The 17,632-nt window shown below is 35.2% G+C and overlaps 1 protein-coding gene across 1 annotated transcript in view; it reads right to left on the reverse strand.

Annotated features, from left to right (window-relative positions):
- Positions 1 to 139: 139 nt before the first annotated feature.
- LOC126734705 (agrin) overlaps positions 140 to 17,632 on the reverse strand; it is a 323,970-nt gene continuing 306,477 nt past the window's right edge. The window contains exons 6-9 of the mRNA XM_050438421.1: positions 13,325 to 13,489; positions 12,990 to 13,268; positions 7,125 to 7,301; positions 140 to 752 (exon numbers count right to left, since the gene is read on the reverse strand). Coding sequence (XP_050294378.1) covers positions 518 to 752; positions 7,125 to 7,301; positions 12,990 to 13,268; positions 13,325 to 13,489 — 856 coding nt within the window. The 3' untranslated portion in view covers positions 140 to 517. The remainder of the gene's footprint in view (positions 753 to 7,124; positions 7,302 to 12,989; positions 13,269 to 13,324; positions 13,490 to 17,632) is intronic.

The following is a 17,632-nucleotide window of genomic DNA, read 5'->3' on the forward strand; positions in this document are numbered from 1 at the left end:
ACTAATACCTAACGCTCCCTCCACTATAATTCTTTAAGAGGATTATTATGGGGTAATACCAAGCATGGACCATGCAAACCGGGGTTATTATGGAATATCCCCAAGCATCAGGTGAATATAAACTAATAAAACACATGTCTATATGTATAGTATGAAAACTTTATTTTTCAAAATAGCATTTAATTCCCTACATAAATAATAAATAGTCAATTTAATTACAAGAATAAATTAATTAATTGGCACAAATCGTAATACAATTAAATACTTTTAAATTAACATGAATCATATAAGCTTATCAAACTATAATAAAATAAATATATTTTCAGTGCACCGAAATCAAGCGCTAACCTACTTTTATCACGAGTCACATTCACTATATTAAATTATTAAAGGTTTATAAAAAGAAGAAGGAACTACAGCATACAATAAATTAACAAACATAATATTATAGAATCAATTTAGATATTGGTAACAACATAAAAGGCAAAGAAGTTACACGAGAAACAGGGCTTTTAAATCAATACAGATAATTCTTGGGTATTTCGTTGATGGGTTCGGCACACGTGCCCATATTCTTGAGGGTAACCAGCGCCCTCGAGCGGCAATTTTCGATTTCCAAGAAGCAGGTGTTGCTGTAGGTCATGTGATCGGTACCACAAACCGGGTCGTAGTAAGTCGGACAGATTTTCTGACAGCCACGGAAGAGAAAGCCCGCGAGGCAACGCTTCATCGGCACCACGAACACGTGTTTCCTGTAATTAAATTAATCATATATAGTCATTACATCAAGTTATAATTTAATCTTCTGTTTTTGATTTAATTAAGTGAAAGGGAGGCGTTAAACGCAGGAAATGACAGTGTTAATATGTGAAAGAAGACTGTTGATGAAGAATGAATAAGGGTAATTCGATGGAAAGCGTTCGTGTTTGTTTTGCCATAAAATTGGATTAAAATCTTGCGAACTACTTCTCTATCAAAGTGATATAAAGTTACAGTGCGTAATGTGGCCCTTATCGTAAAAATTACGAAAAACCTATAGACATAAATTCCATCCGTTTATTGTCAAGAATTCTACTTCTACTACTAGTCTGACAAATATTATAATAAAAACATCAAGACATAAAACAAGAACAAAAAATAAAAAAGTCTACAACGTGTATTTTAAAGGTGTAAAACACCATAGAAATGATGGCACTATTATATTTTTTTTAGGGCATCCCTAATCTATGAGGTGACATTATCCTACTAAACATATTAGGAATAAAACTGTAAGTAATATAGGAATAAAAAAAGGCAATTATGTATTTATTCAAATTCAAATTCAAATTCAAAATTGTTTATTTTGCCAAAAGTAAAAAAATACAAGTATCATTTAGTTACACATAATATATACAGTTGACAAAAAAGGACCAATTCACGATTACAAAACCGGTAACAGTGACCGCTGAGCGGACGCCTGCGAAAGGACCCTTAACCTAATAAATAGCTACTATAATAAATACAAAAAAAATAAAATAAAAAATAGTACATATAAAGTATGCAAAGAAAAATAAATAAAAAACTACTTAATAAAATAATTCCCAAAAAAAAAAACAAAAGAAAACAAAAAACAAAAAGACAAATTAAAAATAAGAGTTCTGAAGAGAATGGGAGCGCGCAGAAGGAAAACGAGTCTTGATGACAGTTAGATTTTAGGGATAAGTCAGGGCGTGGCAGAATATTAGAAACAATACGAAATAAAAAAATAAAAAATCAAATAAAAAATCTCAACATCGAAATTATTATAATATTGATCTTATTTAAGTACTTAAATTTATTTATGTGACTTTTAAAACTTATAACCTAGTCTGTTCTTCCAATAGGATCTTATTTATTGAATTTTTAAAAAACAAAAATTTTGAATTCTTAAGGACTTGTGTCAAGCTATTCCACATTTTAACAGCAGTGTATGCAAAACTTTTTTCATAGCATGAAGTTCTATGGTGGGGTACAATATAGCTTTGGTCATTGGCGGTACGCTGTAGCCCTAAAGTGGTTCTTGGAAGCGGTTTAAATTTTTCTAAAAGGTAGGGGGGTTTGCCAGTACTTATTACTCTGTGTATGAAACAGTAAAAATGTTGTTTTCGTCTGTTGGCCATATTTAAAATTTTAAATTCATTTAGATAGGGCGTTATATGCTCTCTATAAGATATATTATATGATAACCTCATACACCAGTTTTGCATCTTTTGAATGGACCTTTTAGTTACCAATGATAGCGAGTCACCATAGACAACATCACAATAGTCAAACAGGGACAGAACCAGAGAATTACATAAAAAATATTTTTGTTTTTGAGGTAGATACTTTTTAATATAATTAATATTTTTAAGTCTTAAATATGCAGTGGAAAGTTTACTATTTAAGTGTTGCTGAAAAGATAGGTCTGTGTCAAAAATAACCCCCAAATTTTTTGCATTTTGAACGACTGGTATAGTATTATTATTTAAAGATACCTGAAATATTTGTTCAATTTGTTCACGAAGTTGTTTATCTTTGTTTATTATAAGAATTTTAGATTTATTTGCGTTTAATTTTAAATTATGGTTCTTTGAATATAAGAATAATTGGTCTAAGTCATTAGTAAGTTTTTCTTTAGCTTCTATCACATTACTCTTCACTACAGGTATAGTAAGTTGGGTGTCATCGGCAAATTGATTGAATTTACAGAATTTAACACTCCTGTACATATCTGCTACATAAATGGCAAATAACAGAGGAGAAATTACGGATCCTTGAGGTACTCCCTTTTTGACAAGTTTGAGATCCGACTTTATTATTGTAGAGTCTTTTCTTGTACTTACGTAACTATACCTAAAGGTTAAAATATTTTGTAACAAATTTAGTGCATCTGTAGAGAATCCATAATACTTTAATTTTGCTAATAATAGTTCAAGATGTACCGTATCGAAAGCTTTACTAAAATCTAAAAGTGTCATGCAAGTACTATTTGTTTGTTCTTGATTTTCTCTTATATCATTGAGGATATTAGTTAGTGCTGATGTTGTGCTAAAATTCTTTCTAAAACCAGATTGGCAGGTTGGGACTATATTTTGCTGTTCTATGAATGACTCAATTTGTGAGTAGATATGCTTTTCAAATATTTTTGACATAGCAGAAAGTGTACTAATTGGTCTTATATCTTTAAGGGTTTTTGGATCGTTAGTTTTAGGTAGTGGTAAAATTTTTGCAGTTTTCCAGATTGTTGGATAAGTTGAAGTTAATATGCAAGAATTAATAACATTTACAATAGCATCCGCACAAAAGGGTAGACACAATTTTATATCCCTTATTGATAAAAGGTCCTCGCCAACAGCATTAGATTTTATTTTAGAAATAATTTTAAACAAATTTTCATGGGTAATTAATTTGAATTTTAAATTAATATGAGTAATTAGTTTGTTGTTTTTATAAAAGTCAATGAGATGATTTGGTACTGTATTAGGCTCATTATCTGTTTCTAAAAAAAAATCATGTATATGAGTGGCGTTATTAAGAGTTTCCGGAATATCTATTTGATTATTTTTAGATGTAAGATGAAGTTTTTTTGCTGTACTCCAAAAAGCCCTTCCATTACTCTTCGCAAAAGTATTAAAAAATGTAATTTTTTCCCTAGCAATTGCATGTTTTGTGAAGTTTCGAAGCTGTCTGTAATACTGTAAATGTTGATCTAATTTTGTTCTTAAAAATTTTCTGTGGGCATTATCTCTTAATTTTATTAACTTTTTAACATTATCTGTTATCCAGGGTAAGTAACACTTTTCAACAATTTTTTTAGTTTTTAAGGAAGCATGTTCATTTATTATTTGTATTAAAGTGGAATTTAAAATGGAAACTTTTTCATTTACATCGTTAGCCCTATACAATCGATCCCAAGATATTAACTTCCCTTGGTTTATAAATGTGTCAGTGTTAATGCTATTGTAATTTCTAAAAGTAATAGTTTTAAACTTATTATGATTTTTTGGTATCTTGAGAAGAGAATATATTAAATTGTGATCCGTAATACTTTGACAAATAGCCAGGGATCCAGATTTTGTACAATTAATATTTTGACCTGTGATTATAAAATCAATGAGGCTATGTGTCTGATGTGTAAAGTCAAATCTAGTAGGTTCCTGAATGTGCTGAGTATATTGAAATATTTGTAATAACTGCCTAAGCTTGTTGGGGTAGGTAGAGTTACTTAAGAGGTTTATATTAAAGTCGCCCACTATAATAATATTGTCATAGTTGACAGATAAGTTACCTAACATATCCTCAAATTGATCAAGAAATAAAGAATTGCTCACTGTGGGTGCTTTATAAATATTGATAAAAATATGGTTTTTGTTTTTAATTATAAATTTTATAGCTATATATTCAAATAAATTTTGATTTAGATCAACTAACGCAAAACTTATGTTTTTATTAATATACAGTGCTACCCCGCCTCCCCTTTGAGCCCTATCTTGCCTAACAAATCTGTATCCAGGAATATTATACAAGTTATTAGGTATACCTGGATTTAACCATGTTTCAGTTAAACCCAGTATATCAAATTTATATTCTGTCATATAATTTTGGAACTCGTCAAACCCTGTATTTATCAATCTCACATTAAGATGACCCACCAAAAAACTCTGCAAGTCTGTAAGATAGTTATCATTTGACACATAATTATATACATTTTCTCGATGTTGAGCAGACAAGTGATCAGCCATATTCCCAAACATACCACCACATTTTCCCTGACTCCCTATTATGCTTAGTTAGCCCCAATTTTGCGCGCTCCATACCCCTAGAGAAAAAAATAACAAAAAAACTATTTTTGAAAAAATTCCCAAAATAACAAAAAAACTCCAAAAACAAAAAGAAACATGATTTGTAAACATTTAGAATTAATTGAAATAAGTAAAACAAAAAACTCAACATATTATGTAAGTATGTATGTGTTTTTATTGACAACCGCCCAATTTAATATATTTAAAGTTTACATAAGTACCAACACCATAATGTACAAACATGTATAACACAGTCCAAATTAATAATTTAAAATATCTAGGGTATACATACTCTCATTAATAAAGTCTTAATCAAATTAATATATATGTATATTAAAGCAATAAGGATTTTTTCAGGAAAAATAATAAAATAAACGCATAGGTAAATAGATAAGTACCCCAGAACAAACTAAAAAATAGTAACAATGCAGATTTACCTTTATTTATTTTTGTTAAGTAAATCCAATACCTAGTATCAAGTTTGAGCCTCATTATATCTCGTTAAAGCTCACTAGCCACAGTTTTATTAATAAGAGTTGGATTATAGTGTATCCAAGTCCAGTTTATTATTACCACGGTGCACCACATCACTTTTTTTTACGAAAACATTTCCGTTTAATACCCATGCATTGTTTTTTGAAAATCGCTCGACAGCCGTTTGAAGTAACCCAAGTCGAAATTTTGTTAGGTCTTCTTTTATTTGCAATCCCGTATTTTTAAGATTTTTTCTGCTCTTTAATACCGTGTCGCGCACCTTGTACGATGCAAATCTCACCAAGATAGCTTCCGGCTTATCTGTTCTATTTCTATTTGGAATGCGGTGGCACTTAACGAAGTCAGATTTTTGAATGTTTACCTTAATTTTGTTCTTGAAAAGGTCGAGGACTGTATTCTCGATGTTTTCTTGATCTTCATGTTTAACACCGAATATACGGATATTTTGATTCCTTGCTAGCTGCTCCTGATCGTCGGCCATGTTAAGAAGTCTCTCGTTTTCCCGCGTCAATTGCTCAACGCGATTTTCTAGGGTTTTAATAGCCACTGATTGTTGGTTAACCCTTTCTTCCAGTTTCTTCCCTATAATAGCAGCGACTTTTGAAGCAATTTCCTCCAAAAATTTATCGTTGAATGTACTAATAATGGCACTTTTAATTTCGCGCATGTCGGCGGATGCGATAACCATGATGGCTGCTGGCTGCTTGTTTGGGTGCTGGGTTCTTGTGGTATAAAACTCACAAAAACAACAACTTTGGACACCGTTTTCACGTAGACTTTTTTCTCAATATAGAGATACTTACTTATAGAATGCGTTTCTTTTATAATTATTTTTTTAATAAATCTTTGTTAATAAGCAAAATTAGAGAGCGGTTGAAATTCACAGACTACTACATGCGCGCCATCTTCAATTGTAGTGTGTCATAATTTGAATCTTTCCTAATTTTTGGTATCGGGACTAGGGCTCCAGGACTAATTTTGAATTCAGCATTTAATTTATTGGCTAAAAGAGGCGTGAGTAAAGATCACTGATTGTCGATTCTTCCTGGACAAAAACCTCGTACATATCGAGACCCAAATGGGTAATGACAATTAACGCGAATTTGAGGATGACCACCCGAAAGTTTGCTGCAATTGGTGATCACATAATGCCCCGTCACATAATGACTAAATTAGAAACAGTAAAAAAAAGTACCGAAATCTCTTTGATCATTGGGTTCTTGAAATGAAAGCTACTTTGGTCGCTGTAACTCGTTGTTACATTTTAAATTATACCATTTATCGAAGAGACAAATCAAGGCCTGTTGACACACCATGTTGGTTTCGTCATTTACAGCCGATCCAACGTTACCACGTCTAATAACTATATCTAATACTAGCTAAACACATGAATAAAACCAAATTCCAACTAGATAATAAAAGTATTAAACTAACTAACGGAACAAAATCTAACTTTCTAATTTAGAAATGCAATTTCGAATATAGAAAATCGCGGAAGCATTACAAAACAGAAAAATTCGCAGTCGGACTCGAAAGCTCCGTATTTCATCGAACATGTTTCGTAAAATGTAAATCGAGAATTCCGCCTTAAATAATTCATGAGCGCCTTAAGTTGCGAGAAGTGATTTAATCGGTTCCTACTTGCCAGAAATAGAAGATGTAAGCGCCCGCCTAACGATTTATTTATATATAAGCATTAATTATTGATTAGTTGATGTTAAACGACCTGTCAGCAAGAGGATTAAATCAAATCGGACGGATCTTTATGTATGTATTAATTAAACGTGTTTTTAAATGTTCGGATCAGGTTTACTGTTTACTACTTACCCGCAGTTGTCTCTTTTCATCTCGCACTCGCTCCTATAAATTTTATTGTCGCTACCGCAAACGAAATTCCGCACTTCCGAGCATTGTTCGTTGCAAGAGGCGGTCGTTCGACAGTGTTGGAGTGGCACTTCGATCACTAATTGTCCGCAAGTTTCCTTTTTTAAGTGGCATTTTGACCTGAAAAGAAAATTTCTCATTACCTATACTGCATATATGTCTTAAATAAAAATCATATTGGAGTAGTATACTCAGTCGAAAACCTGCTAAAATTAAACCGCTTATGTTCTCAAAATGATTGTCATAAATTACCCCGGCAATTACCCTAATTACACACTCTCTTGTCTTGGATGAAACGGCGTCAACATTAAGACGGATGCGAGTTTACAATTTTCACGACGTTTCACTCGTAAGCAAGTTTAAATCTAATTTAAGGGGCTCATCTGGTTTTAGGTTAGGTAAGGATTTTCTTGAAAAATTCTCAATCTATTTGCTTTATAATAAGTGGAGTGGAATCCCATAGGATTAACATAGTAGACTTACAATGGAGAAGTAAGCGACAAATCGCAGATGATCTACAAAAGGTGTTAATGCCTAGAAAACGTCAAAATTTTAAAATTAACAGAGTCTAGGCAGTTGAGTTCATTCAATCATCTGAGAGGGAGAGAGAGAAAAGAGAATTCAATTCTATTGCCTAATCTATGATCAGAGAGAGAGAAGAAAACAATTTTGAACTCAACTGCTTAAGAAATTATTTTATTATTCCAGGCATTTGAGTGATCATTTGACCAGAAAGAAAGAAAATAATTAGAAGAGGCCAAGTACATTTCATGGAAAAGTCGTTTTATGTATTCCAGGCATTCAAGTATGAGTGCATTCATTCATTCCATGATAAGTGCATTCATTTGACCACATGACAGAGAAAGGCAAAAATTATAAGTGATTCAATGATTCAATTTAATGAAAGATTCTTTTTATTTATTCCACGCAGTTGAGTGTATTTCATTTTGTGAGAGAGAGAGATAGAGAGCAAGAGAGGACAACTTAATAACCTGGAAAAATCTTTTATTTAATTCCAGGCACATGAGTGCATCTGTCCACATGACAGACAGACAAAAAAAATTAGGAAAGTTTAAGTCAATTTAATGAAAGAAATTTTTTATTTATTCCAGGCAGTTGAGTGCATTTAAGGCAATTGAGTGCATTTAACCACATGACAGAGAGAGAAAAAAAATTAGGAGAGTTTAAGTACATTTTATTAAAGAATCCTTTTATTTATTCCAGACGATTGAGTGCATTTAATCATTTTAAAAAGAGAGAGGGCAATAGAGGATAATTCAGTTCAATTTTCGTAAGCACTTGAGTGCATTGAATACCATTTCAAAAAGAAAGTAGGAGAGTTAGCTAACTGAGTGCATTTGAACACATAAGAGAGAGAAAAAAAACAGACTTTCACAGAAGAATCTCTGTATTTATTCCAGGCAGTTGAGTCCATTTAATTATTTGAGAGAGAGAGAAAGAGAGAGTAAGCGAGTACAACTCAACTGCCTGGAAGAATCTTTTATTTAATTCTGGGCACTTAAGTGCATTAAACCACACGATAGAGAGAGAGAGAGAGCAAGATAGGACAACTCAACTGCCTGGAAGAATCTTTCATTTAGTTCCAGGCACTTAAGTGCATTCAAGGCAATTGAGGGCATTTAACCACATGACAGAGAGAGAAAAAAACATAGGAGATTTCAAGTCAATTAAAGGGAAGAATTCTTTTATTTAATTTCAGGCACATGAGTGCATTCAGGGCAAATGTGTGCATTTGACCACATAACAGAGAGAGCCTTAAAATTAGGAGAGTTTAAGTACATTTTATGAAAGAATCTTTTTATTTATTCCAGACGATTAAGTGCATTTAATTATTTGAGAAAGAGAGAGAGGGCAATAGAGGACAATTCAGTTCAATTTTAGTAAGCAATTGAGTGCAATAAACCATCTCAAAAAGAAAGTAGGAGAGTTAGCTAACTGAGTGCATTTGAACACATAAGAGAGAGAAAAAAAAACAGATTTTCAATTAATGTCACAGAAGAATCTTTGTATTTATTCCAGGCAGTTGAGTTTATTTAATTATTTGAGAGAGAAAGAGAGAGTAAGCGAGTACAACTCAATTGCCTGGAAGAATCTTTCACTTAATTCCAGGCACTTGAGTACATTCAAGGCAATTGAGGGCATTTAACCACATGACAGAGAGAGAAAAAAAAATAAGAGATTTCAAGTCAATTAAAGGGAAGAATCCTTTTATTTAATTTCAGGCACATGAGTGCATTCAGGGCAAATGTGTGCATTTGCATTCAGGGCAAATGTGTGCATGTGTGCAATGCAAAGAGAGAGAGGGCAATAGAGGACAATTCAGTTCAATTTTAGTAAGCACTCGAGTGCATTAAACCATCTCAAAAAGAAAGTAGAAGAGTTAGCTAACTGAGTGCATTTGAACACATAAGAGAGAGAAAAAAAACAGACTTTCTATTAATGTCAGAGAAGAATCGTTGTATTTATTCCAGGCAGTTGAGTACATTTAATTATTTGAGAGAGAAAGAGAGAGTAAGTGAGTACAACTCAATTGCCTGTAAGAATCTTTCATTTAATTCTGGGCACTTAAGTGCATTAAACCACACGATAGAGAGAGAGAGAGCAAGATAGGACAACTCAACTGCCTGGAAGAGTCTTTCATTTCATTCCAGGCACTTAAGTGCATTCAAGAGAGGCATTTAACCACATGGCAGAGAGAGAAAAAAATTAGGAGATTTCAAGTCAATTAAAGGGAAGAATCCTTTTATTTAATTTCAAGCACATGAGTTCATTCAGGGCAAATGTGTGCATTTGACCACATAACAGGGAGAGCCTTAAAATTAGAAGAATTTAAGTACATTTTATAAAAGTATCCTTTTATTTATTCCAGACGATTGAGTGCATTTAATCATTTCAGAATGACAGAGAGGGCAATAGAGGACAATTCAATTCAATTTTAGTAAGCACTTGAGTGCATTAAACCATCTCAAAAAGAAAGAAGGAGAGTTAGCTAACTGAGTGCATTTGAACACATAAGAGAGAGGAAAAAACAGAGTTTCAATTAATGTCACAGAAGAATCTTTGTATTTATTCCAGGCAGTTGAGTCCATTTAATTATTTGAGAGAGAGAGAGAGTAAGCGAGTACAACTCAACTGCCTGGAAGAATCTTTTATTTAATTCCAGTGCATTAGACCATAAGATAGATAGAGAGAGAAGAGAGTAATAATTTGGAGCCCGAGAATTTTTTTTTTTACTTTTCCAAGCGCTTAAGTGCATTTAACCATCTGAGAGAGAAAGTAAGAGAGTTCAAGTTAATTCTATTGCCTGGATTTTTTTTCTTGTAATTCTAGGTAATTGAGTACATTTAACCACATGACAGAGAGAGAAAACAAAATTAGGAGAGTTTAGGTCAATTTCACAAAAGAATATTTTTATTTATTCCAGGCAGTTGAGTCTATTTAATCATTGGAGAGAGAGAGAGAGAGAGAGTAAGAGAGTACAACTCAATTGCCTGGAAGAATCTTTCATTTAATTCCAGGCACTTGAGTGTATTCAAGGCAATTGAGGGCATTTAACCACATGACAGAGAGAGAAAAAAAAAAGGAAATTTCAAGTCAAATAAAGGGAAGAATCCTTTTATTTCATTTCAGGCACATGAGTGCATTCAGGGCAAATGTGTGCATTTGACCACATAACAGAGAGAGCCTTAAAATTGGGAGAGTTTAAGTACATTTTACGAAAGAATCTTTTTATTTATTCCAGACGATTGAGTGCATTTAATCATTTCAGAAAGAGAAAGAGGGCAATAAAGGACAACTCAGTTCAATTTTAGTAAGCACTTGAGTGCATTAAACCATCTCAAAAAGAAAGTAGGAGAGTTAGCTAACTGAGTGCATTTGAACACATAAGAGAGAGAAAAAAAACAGAGTTTCAATTAATGTCACAGAAGAATCTTTGTATTTATTCCAGGCAGTTGAGTCCATTTAATTATTTGAGAGAGAAAGAGAGAGTAAGCGAGTACAACTCAATTGCCTGGAAGAGTCTTTCATTTAATTCTGGGCACTTAAGTGCATAAAACCACACGAGAGAGAGAGAGAGAGAGAGAAGAGAGTAATAAGTTCCAACTCAGCCCAATTTTTAAAAAAAAATTTCGAAGCTCTTAAGGGCAGTTAACCGTCTGAAAGAGAGAGTAAGAGAGTTAAGCTTAATTCTTTTGCCTGAAAGAATTTTTAATTATAGGTAATTATAGGTGCATTTGACCACATGACAGAGAGAGAGAGAAAGAAAAAAAATTAGGAGAGTTCAAGTACATATCATGGAAAAATCGTTTCATTTATTCCAGGCAGTTGAGTGCATTGAATCACTTGAGAGAGAGAAAAAAAGAGGGAGAGAGAGAGAGAGAGCACACCTCAATTGCCTGGAAGAATCTTTCATTTAATTCCAGGTACTTGAGTGCATTTAAGGCAATTGAGGGCATTTAACCACATGACAGAGAGAGAAAAAAAATAGGAGATTCCAAGTCAATTAAAGGGAAGAATCCTTTTATTTAATTTCAGGCACATGAGTGCATTCAGGGCAAATGTGTGCATTTGACCACATAACAGGGAGAGCCTTAAAATTAGGAGAGTTTAAGTACATTTTACGAAAGAATCTTTTTATTTATTCCAGACTATTGAGTGCATTTAATCATTTCAGAAAGAGAGAGAGGGCAATAGAGGACAATTCAGTTCAATTTTAGTAAGCACTTGAGTGCATTAAACCATCTCAAAAAGAAAGTAGGAAAGTTAGCTAACTGAGTGCAATTGAACACATAAGAGAGAGAAAAAAAAACAGAGTTTCAATTAATGTCACAGAAGAATCTTTGTATTTATTTCAGGCAGTTGAGTCCATTTAATTATTTGAAAGAGAGAGAGAGAGTAAGCGAGTACAACTCAATTGCCTGGAAGAATCTTTTATTTAATTCTAGGCACTTAAGTGCATGAAACCACACGATAGAGAGAGAGAGAGAAGAGAGTAATAAGTTCCAACTCAGCCCAATTTTTTAAAAAAAATTTCGAAGCTCTTAAGGGCAGTTAACCGTCTGAAAGAGAGAGTAAGAGAGTTGAGCTTAATTCTTTTGCCTGAAAGATTTTTTAATTATAGGTAATTATAGGTGCATTTGACCACATGACCGAGAGAGGAGAGAGAGAAAAAAATTAGGAAAGCTCAAGTACATATCATGGAAAAATCGTTTCATTTATTCCAGGCAGTTGAGTGCATTGAATAACTTGAGAGAGAGAAAAAAGGAGGGAGAGAGAGAGAGAGAGCATAACTCAATTGCCTGGAATAATCTATAATTTAATTCCAGGCACTTAAGTGCTTTAAATCTTCTAAGAGCGAGTGAGAGAGTAGTCCAACTTAACTACCTGAAGAATTTTTTTCAGGCATTTAAATGCAATTAACCATCTAAGAGAGAGAGAGAGAAGGAAGAGGGTTCAACTTAATTTATTTGCCTGGAAAAGTATATGTTCAAATTCCAGGCAAAGAATAAGTACAAAATGGCTGTCAAGGGTCTAAATGAAGGAGACACTTACCTCAATTGGGTAATTGAGAAATAAGCTCAGTTACCTATTTGAGGTAAGTAGTTAATCGCGGATAGACACCACCTTAGGAGATAAAGTAGTTGGCGTAAGGCAGTGAGTTGAACAAAGGCAAAAAACTGTATACCTGTGCATCAGATTATCCCAAATAAAAGGGGATGAGAAGGAAGGGTCCTCTTACCCTTATTTCTCATTAATACTCAAATTGAATTAGTAAAGAAGACTCACCTATAAACGTTCCCGTCACTTCCGCACACCGGCTCCTCATCCACGATATTCTCACAATATTCCGGACAGGAGTCTTCTTTCAGTTCGGTACAGTTACCCAAATGGGCGAACTGGACACCCTTGAGACACGTCGCCAAATTTAACTGACACTCGTTATTGTACGTCTTGGCATCGGTGCCACAAACCGGATCAAACTGGTTCGAGCATTTCGTCTTCAGGCACTTGTTGAGACGGTTCTTGCACTTGTCGAAGTCTACTTTGATTACTCGACGATTGTTTCTAAAAAATAAGTAAATATGGCATTTTTTCCTGCGTTATTTTATCAATAAACTTACCCACAATTTAACATCCTCAACTCGCAATCGCTCTTGTAAATGTAACCGTCGGAACCGCAGGTAGGTTTCTCAATTTGACCCTCGCAGTCCACCGGGCATGATGATCCGTAGGCCGTCCTCTCCTGCCCGAAACAGTAGGCCATTGGAACTTCGAATACGTGTTTTCTAGAACAAATAATTAAGAAACACACTCAGTACGATCCTGATTTAATTGTCAAGGTGACATTGGAGATTTATTACAGTGTCAGGAAGCTCACAGGAGCAACAAGAGCAACTAAATCGCTAGTAAAGAGCTAGTAAGCAATGATAACGATGAGTGGAATCCTTCTATCAATCGACCTTCAAAGTTTGGGTTTTTTCATTTTTCGGGTATACCCCCCCGTATCGAATTTTTTCACCAAAAATTGATTATTTTCGAAATCAAACTAAGTATACCAGCGTCTTATTTGGGTCATCTAGATTACGAAAACACCGGGTTATAACAGGATCCGAGCAGAACTAAGGGAATGAGAGCAGTTTGAAAATCCTGAAAAAGTCGTTTTCGACGTCCGTTTTTGAGGCCAAAAATGGGCATCAAAAATGCCATATCTCGGCTATTGTAAGAGCTACGACCTTGCGGATGGTCTCGTTGGATTCATAATGACAAAACTAAGACAAAACCGTTTGAATTTTCCCGATAGCTCCCATAGAAGCCGAGATATCGACCTTCAAAGTTTGGGTTTTTTCATTTTTCGGGTATACCCCCCCGTATCGAATTTTTTCCCCAAAAATTGATTATTTTCGAAATCAAACTAAGTATACCAGCGTCTTATTTGGGTCACCTAGATTGCGAAAACAACGGGTTATAACAGGATCCGAGCAGAACTAAGGGAATGAGAGCAGTTTGAAAATCCTGAAATAGTCGTTTTCGACGTCCGTTTTTGAGGCCAAAAATGGGCATCAAAAATGCCATATCTCGGCTATCGTAAGAGCTACGACCTTGCGGATGGTCTCGTTGGATTCATAATGACGAAACTAAGACAGAACCGTTTGAATTTTCCCGATAGCTCTCATAGAAGCCGAGATATCGACCTTCAAAGTTTGGGTTTTTTCATTTTTCGGGTATACCCCCCCGTATCGAATTTTTTCACCAAAAATTGATTTTTTTCGAAATCAAACTAAGTATACCAGCGTCTTATTTGGGTCACCTAGATTACTAAAACACCGGGTTATAACAGGATCCGAGCAGAACTAAGGGAATGAGAGCAGTTTGAAAATCCTGAAAAAGTCGTTTTCGACGTCCGTTTTTGAGGCCAAAAATGGGCATCAAAAATGCCATATCTCGGCTATTGTAAGAGCTACGACCTTGCGGATGGTCTCGTTGGATTCATAATGACAAAACTAAGACAAAACCGTTTGAATTTTCCCGATAGCTCCCATAGAAGCCGAGATATCGACCTTCAAAGTTTGGGTTTTTTCATTTTTCGGGTATACCCCCCCGTATCGAATTTTTTCACCAAAAATTGATTTTTTTCGAAATCAAACTAAGTATACCAGCGTCTTATTTGGGTCACCTAGATTACTAAAACACCGGGTTATAACAGGATCCGAGCAGAACTAAGGGAATGAGAGCAGTTTGAAAATCCTGAAAAAGTCGTTTTCGACGTCCGTTTTTGAGGCCAAAAATGGGCATCCAAAATGCCATATCTCGGCTATCGTAAGAGCTACGACCTTGCGGATGGTCTCGTTGGATTTATAATGACGAAACTAAGACAAAACCGTTTGAATTTTCCCGATAGCTCCCATAGAAGCCGAGATATCGACCTTCAAAGTTTGGTTTTTTTCATTTTTCGGGTATACCCCCCCGTATTGAATTTTTTCACCAAAAATTGATTTTTTTCGAAATCAAACTAAGTATACCAGCGTCTTATTTGGGTCACCTAGATTGCGAAAACACCGGGTTATAACAGGATCCGAGCAGAACTAAGGGAATGAGAGCACTTTGAAAATCCTGAAAAAGTCGTTTTCGACGTCCGTTTTTGAGGCCAAAAATGGGCATCAAAAATGCCATATCTCGGCTATCGTAAGAGCTACGACCTTGCGGATGGTCTCGTTGGATTCATAATGACAAAACTAAGACAAAACCGTTTGAATTTTCCCGATAGCTCCCATAGAAGCCGAGATATCGACCTTCAAAGTTTGGGTTTTTTCATTTTTCGGGTATACCCCCCCGTATCGAATTTTTTCCCCAAAAATTGATTATTTTCGAAATCAAACTAAGTATACCAGCGTCTTATTTGGGTCACCTAGATTGCGAAAACACCGGGTTATAACAGGATCCGAGCAGAACTAAGGGAATGAGAGCAGTTTGAAAATCCTGAAAAAGTCGTTTTCGACGTCCGTTTTTGAGGCCAAAAATGGGCATCAAAAATGCCATATCTCGGCTATCGTAAGAGCTACGACCTTGCGGATGGTCTCGTTGGATTCATAATGACGAAACTAAGACAAAACCGTTTGAATTTTCCCGATAGCTCCCATAGAAGCCGAGATATCGACCTTCAAAGTTTGGGTTTTTTCATTTTTCGGGTATACCCCCCCGTATCGAATTTTTTCACCAAAAATTGATTTTTTTCGAAATCAAACTAAGTATACCAGCGTCTTATTTGGGTCACCTAGATTGCGAAAATACCGGGTTATAACAGGATCCGAGCAGAACTAAGGGAATGAGAGCAGTTTGAAAATCCTGAAAAAGTCGTTTTTGACGTCCGTTTCTGAGGACAAAAATGGGCATCAAAAATGCCATATCTCGGCTATCGTAAGAGCTACGACCTTGCGGATGGACTCGTTGGATTCAAAATGACGAAAATAAGACAAAACCGTTTGAATTTTCCCGATAGCTCCCATAGAAGCCGAGATATCGACCTTCAAAGTTTGGGTTTTTTCATTTTTCGGGTATACCCCCCCGTATCGAATTTTTTCACCAAAAATTGATTTTTTTCGAAATCAAACTAAGTATACCAGCGTCTTATTTGGGTCACCTAGATTGCGAAAATACCGGGTTATAACAGGATCCGAGCAGAACTAAGGGAATGAGAGCAGTTTGAAAATCCTGAAAAAGTCGTTTTCGACGTCCGTTTTTGAGGCCAAAAATGGGCATCAAAAATGCCATATCTCGGCTATCGTAAGAGCTACGACCTTGCGGATGGTCTCGTTGGATTCATAATGACGAAACTAAGACAAAACCGTTTGAATTTTCCCGATAGCTCCCATAGAAGCCGAGATATCGACCTTCAAAGTTTGGGTTTTTTCATTTTTCGGGTATACCCCCCCGTATCGAATTTTTTCACCAAAAATTGATTTTTTTCGAAATCAAACTAAGTATACCAGCGTCTTATTTGGGTCACCTAGATTGCGAAAATACCGGGTTATAACAGGATCCGAGCAGAACTAAGGGAATGAGAGCAGTTTGAAAATCCTGAAAAAGTCGTTTTCGACGTCCGTTTTTGAGGCCAAAAATGGGCATCAAAAATGCCATATCTCGGCTATCGTAAGAGCTACGACCTTGCGGATGGACTCGTTGGATTCAAAATGACGAAAATAAGACAAAACCGTTTGAATTTTCCCGATAGCTCCCATAGAAGCCGAGATATCGACCTTCAAAGTTTGGGTTTTTTCATTTTTCGGGTATACCCCCCCGTATCGAATTTTTTCACCAAAAATTGATTTTTTTCGAAATCAAACTAAGTATACCAGCGTCTTATTTGGGTCACCTAGATTGCGAAAATACCGGGTTATAACAGGATCCGAGCAGAACTAAGGGAATGAGAGCAGTTTGAAAATCCTGAAAAAGTCGTTTTCGACGTCCGTTTTTGAGGCCAAAAATGGGCATCAAAAATGCCATATCTCGGCTATCGTAAGAGCTACGACCTTGCGGATGGTCTCGTTGGATTCATAATGACGAAACTAAGACAAAACCGTTTGAATTTTCCCGATAGCTCCCATAGAAGCCGAGATATCGACCTTCAAAGTTTGGGTTTTTTCATTTTTCGGGTATACCCCCCCCGTATCGAATTTTTTCACCAAAAATTGATTTTTTTCGAAATCAAACTAAGTATACCAGCGTCTTATTTGGGTCACCTAGATTGCGAAAATACCGGGTTATAACAGGATCCGAGCAGAACTAAGGGAATGAGAGCAGTTTGAAAATCCTGAAAAAGTCGTTTTCGACGTCCGTTTTTGAGGCCAAAAATGGGCATCAAAAATGCCATATCTCGGCTATCGTAAGAGCTACGACCTTGCGGATGGTCTCGTTGGATTCAAAATGACGAA

This window comes from Anthonomus grandis, chromosome 3, assembly GCF_022605725.1.
Source record: "Anthonomus grandis grandis chromosome 3, icAntGran1.3, whole genome shotgun sequence".
Taxonomy (NCBI): Eukaryota; Metazoa; Arthropoda; class Insecta; order Coleoptera; family Curculionidae; genus Anthonomus; species Anthonomus grandis.